Below are 5014 nucleotides of genomic sequence, written 5' to 3' on the forward strand. Positions count from 1 at the left end.
GCTCTGGATAAAACCTGCTCTTACCATGATCAAATCATCCTCCATCAATCACCTTCACAGTGGTACCGCAATAGGATTTCCATAATGTTCTCTTGTACACAGAATCTTCTTTCAACATTCTCAAGTCGGAGGTTTACTGACTGGACAAAACTGTCATTTTGATCAGCACTCCTGTAATTGTCCAATACATCATCAATGTTCCTCAGCATGACAGCTGAATCAATGACCTTGTCCTCTTGGCATGTTCTTTGTTGTTGTTGATGGCCTGAGGGTTCTATTCCTGCTGTACACCTGAGGATTTGCTGGCTAGAGCTAGTTTAACACATCCCAAACAGTGGTCAGAGTTTGACCTCCTGTTCCTCCTTTGTGTGCCACACCCTCTCCCGTTTCTACTGTATGTATGAGCAGATTTCAAAACAAATGGCTGCAGTAAGTGTTGTGGTGCTTTTATAAACACAAAGGGACTTTTTTTTTCTAGATGGGGAAAAAAAAATATTAGATGGGAGCAATCGCAGATGAGTTCACAGCTCTTTCATACGGACTCTGAAATATCTATTTACATAAACAGGTCATTGATTTCCTTCTAGCTTCAGTGCAACTTTAAGAGTGTTTTTCTGTTGTTGAAATGCATCCTAAATCAAAGAAGGAAAAACATCTGAATTCAGGATAAAGACTTTTATCAGTATAACTCATAGCCAATACAGGTAGGCCTACATAACAAAAAAAAATAGAATTTACCAAGCTTTAAGAGTTTCCATATAGCATCTAATACCTTTCATTCAAATATGTATCAATCCTTTTTAATGCGTTATTTTACCATTTTCCCTTTTCACACACCTTTAGCAACATTAAACAGTTAACCCCTAGATGTTTTTTCCCTCTACTTTCATTTTGATTCAATGTCCTTAAGTCAGGTTAAGCCATTGGAGATCACCACAAGCATTTTAGAATGTCCCCCACTTCTTCTATGAATGCCATTATGGGGGTAACTAAATCATGCAGGTCTGGCATTACTGATATGGCTTCTCTCCTGTGTGCCCACTGATCCACTTAAGGAATGATTTGAATGTTGAAAAAAATGTACATCAGTCATATGTAAAGCTTTGGGTGGATACATACTTACTGTATAGTCTGACTGAAGTGAGTACGTTAAGAACAAGGGTCTGCTACAGTGAGATCAATGGTAAGGCTTCTCTCCTGTGTGTTCGCTGGTGTGATTTCAAGTTACTTTGTTGAGAGAAAAAGTCCCCACATTCAGAGCAGCAGAAAGGTTTCTCTCCCGTGTGCACCCTCTGGTGAACCTTTAGCTGATTCGACGAGGTGAAGCGCTTCTCACAGTCAAGACAGGAGTATGGCTTCTCTCCTGTATGTATTCTCTGGTGATGTTTGAAGCTACCTACATAAGAGAAACTCTCCCCACATTCAGAACAATTATAAGGCTTTTCTCCAGTGTGCACTCTCTTATGAACTGTTAGATGGCTTGGTGAGGTGAAACCCTTTCCACAGTCCGAGCAGGAGTAAGGCTTTTCTCCTGTGTGTATCAGCTGATGACGTTGCAAGTCTCGCAGATAGGAGAAACTTTTGCTGCAGGTAGAGCAGTGGTGAGGCTTCTCTCCAGTGTGTGTTCGTTGGTGACCTTTCAAGCCACTCAGTTGAGAGAAACTCATCCCACAGTCAGAGCAGTGGTAAGGCTTCTCTCCTGTGTGCACTCGTTGATGAACTGTTAGATGATGTGATGCAGGAAAGCGCTTCCCACAGATAGAGCAGGCATAAGGCTTCTCTCCAGAATGTTTTCGAAGGTGTCTTTCAAGATATGATGGGAATGGGAAGCTCTCCTTACAGTGTGGGCAGTGGTGAGACCCCTTAGCTTTGGTCCCTTCCTGATGTTTCTTCCCTGATGCAGGAAATGTCTCAACTTGGTCAGAGGAGTTAGAGGTCTCTCCTGGGTGAATGACAACATAAAAACAGGTGAGCAGGTGCAGCACAATTTATTTCATTTTTATTAAACCTGGCAGGTCAGTTAAGAACAACTTCTTATTTACAATAACTGCCGACCCCGGCCAAACCCGGACAACGCTGGGCCAGTTCCTCTAGCACTGAGATACAGTACCTTAGGCCTCCCGGGTGGCGCGCTGATCCACCAGAGACTGAGTTCGAGCCCAGGCTCTGTCGTAACCGGCCGCGAGTAGGAGGTCCATGTGGCGATGCACAATTGGCCTAGCGTCGTCCGGGTTAGGGAGGGCTTGGCCGGTAGGGATGTCCTTGTCTCATCGCGCATTAGCGACTCCTGTGGCGGCCCGGGCGCAGTGCACGCTGACCAGGTCGCTAGGTGCAGGGTGTTTCCTCCAACACATTGGTGCGGCTGGCTTCCGGGTTGGATGCGCGCTGTGTTAAGAAGCAGTGCGACTTAGTTGGGTTGTGTTTCGGAGGACGCATGACTCTCGACTTTCCTGTCTCTCCCTCTCATCGCTACGGGAGTTGTAGCGATGAGACAAGATAGTAACTACTAAAAAAAACAACTGGGTACTACGAAATTGGGGGGGGGGGGTAAAATGTTTCAAAATAATAATTTAAAAGACCGCTGCGCCACTCGGGAGCCTTACGTCCACAATCATTGTATCCAATGGAAATGTGTCCAATAAAGTACTATTGAAACGGGGTATAGAACTAACCTTCTAGTGTGTGGAGAGTACTATTGAAACGGGGTATAGAGAACTAACCTTCTAGTGTGTGGAGAGTACTATTGAAATGGGGTATAGAGAACTAACCTTCTAGTGTGTGGAGAGTACTATTGAAACGGGGTATAGAGAACTAACCTTCTAGTGTGTGGAGAGTACTATTGAAATGGGGCTAAGAAAGTTTCTCTGGTTGAAACTATAATGCTATATTTCCTTTCACTTCTTACCGTGATCAGATTCCCCAATGTCGTTGTCTTCCTCTTCTTTTATGATGGCTTTCAGGCCCAGTGTTTGACTGCTGTTTGATGATGTCATCTCTGGACTCGCTCCTGTGTGAATGAGAACATAACAAATGATGTAAAAATGGTGCAACTACATCATCTTGCATTGACTTGAGGGAATACAAAATACATACTAAAACCATGTAACAAAGTGGTTGGCGGGCATCTTTATTTTACCTTTATTTCACCAGGCAAGTCAATTAAGAAGCAATTCTTATTTTCAATGATGGCCTAGGAACAGTGGGTTAACTGCCTGTTCAGGGGGAGAACGACAGATTTGTGTACTTGTCAGCTCGGGGGTTTGAACTTGCAACTTTCCGGTTACTAGTCCAACGCTCTAACCACTAGGCTACCCTGCATGCTCGATCAACAGCCCAAAAATGGTGTCCTAATAATAATTAAATTAATCTGGCCTTGAGGACCAGAACACCACTGGGAAAGGGGGATACCAGGTCAGTTGTCCAACAATGTTTTTAACTGAATGTTTGGAACTGAAACACGTCTTCCTCATTTAACCCAACCCCTCTGAATCAGAGGTGGGGGGGAATCGGGGGTCTCTGCCCCTCTGAATCATAATCCCAACCCCTCTGAATCGGGGGGGGTCTGCCATAACCCCAACCCCTCTGAATCGGGGGGGGTCTGCCATAATCCCAACCCCTCTGAATCAGGGGGGGGGGGGGGGGGGGCTGCCATAATCCCAACCCCTCTGAATCAGACATCCACGTCTTCGGCGCCCTGGGAACAGTGGGTTACCTGCTTTGCTCAGGGGCAGAACGACAGATTTTTTTTACTTTGTCAGCTTGGGGTTTCAATGCAGCAACCTTCCGGTTACAGGCACAATGCTCTAACCACTAGGTCTAACCGCTGTTGATAAAACCTGCTCTCTTCTTACCTGGATAATCATCACATTCCCAAATCTTCACTTCCTCCTCTTCTTCTTTCGTGATGATATTCAACAGGAGTGTTTGACTGCTGTCTTTCACTGATGCCATTTCTCCTGCGGTGCCCAGTGATGTTGTCAGTCAGGACCCAGTCAGTATAGTCTTGGGCTCAGTGTGGAGAAGCGGTAGAAAGCTGCAAGATTGTTAACCTCACTGTTCCAAAATAAAGTCCAGACGAACAACCTGTAAAATAAGTATGTATGCAATGCACGACAGTTATGTCATTTGATGGCTTGCTTGCTATATAGCTAGTTAGCACACACCTCCCTTGATTAAAAAACAAACACATCCCATATTTTCTGATTTATTCAATGTTGCAACGCAAACTTAGTTCAATGTCCCGGGCCTTGGGTGGCTAAGCAACACAAGTCTACATGTGCAAGGTAGCTGGCTAATGTGAGCTATTTTGGGTTTTAACCAACATATTTCGCTAGCTAGCTAAGCAGCTACATACTATTTGGTTTAGCTAGCTAACGTTACATATTTCCTTGTGTTGCTTACTTGCAGGGGGGGAACGTTATGCGGCGACATTGTTTAGCAATGAATTGTGTGTTAGCTTTAGCTAATAGTCGAGTCTCAAACCCTAGCGAGGCCTTCCCTGGCCATTTGCCGTGCAACCCGGCGGGTTCTTACCTGAGGCCTTGTTTCGCAAAAAAAAGTATCCGATTTTTTGTATTTTTTTTTTGTGGACTGGTTGAAGTTATTGTTAATTGTTGAAATTATATTTATGACCTAACATCTCCTCTAAAATAAGAACCAGAACAAACGCAATAGCAACTGCCTCGTTTTCTTTCTCGACATACTAGGCGTTTTGTCAAACTACACTTAATGTAGACACACGCCACCTGTTGTCCGGGAGGGTCTTTTTCTTCTTGGATGAGGTTAAATGGCGATTGGCATCCAATGAATGTTGCATTACCGACTACAACTAGATTGAGCCATATATCCATTCCAGCGGGAAGTTGGGGTGCTACACTGAGCCTTTAAATCTATTAGAGGACCCTTATAGCGGTCTGCAGCATGTTGAAGAAAAATCACAACACACCCAACCCCAAACTAATTTCCGCTGCTATGTATAAATCTCGTATGAAAACGTAAATACCCTACCATCTAA

At 44.3% G+C, this 5014-nt stretch overlaps 1 protein-coding gene across 1 annotated transcript; it reads right to left on the reverse strand.

Annotated features, from left to right (window-relative positions):
* Window positions 1-660: 660 nt before the first annotated feature.
* On the reverse strand, window positions 661-4708 carry LOC135525521 (oocyte zinc finger protein XlCOF19-like). Its single transcript, XM_064953191.1, has 4 exons — window positions 4534-4708; window positions 3852-4083; window positions 2906-3007; window positions 661-1942 (listed from the first exon to the last, which is right to left on the reverse strand). Exons 2-4 carry the CDS (start codon window positions 3949-3951, stop codon window positions 1167-1169), a joined length of 978 nt encoding a protein of 325 aa, XP_064809263.1. The 5' UTR covers window positions 3952-4083; window positions 4534-4708; the 3' UTR covers window positions 661-1166.
* Between the last annotated feature and the right edge of the window lie 306 nt (window positions 4709-5014).

The sequence above is a fragment of the Oncorhynchus masou genome, chromosome 32 (assembly GCF_036934945.1).
Source record: "Oncorhynchus masou masou isolate Uvic2021 chromosome 32, UVic_Omas_1.1, whole genome shotgun sequence".
NCBI classification, from domain to species: domain Eukaryota; kingdom Metazoa; phylum Chordata; class Actinopteri; order Salmoniformes; family Salmonidae; genus Oncorhynchus; species Oncorhynchus masou.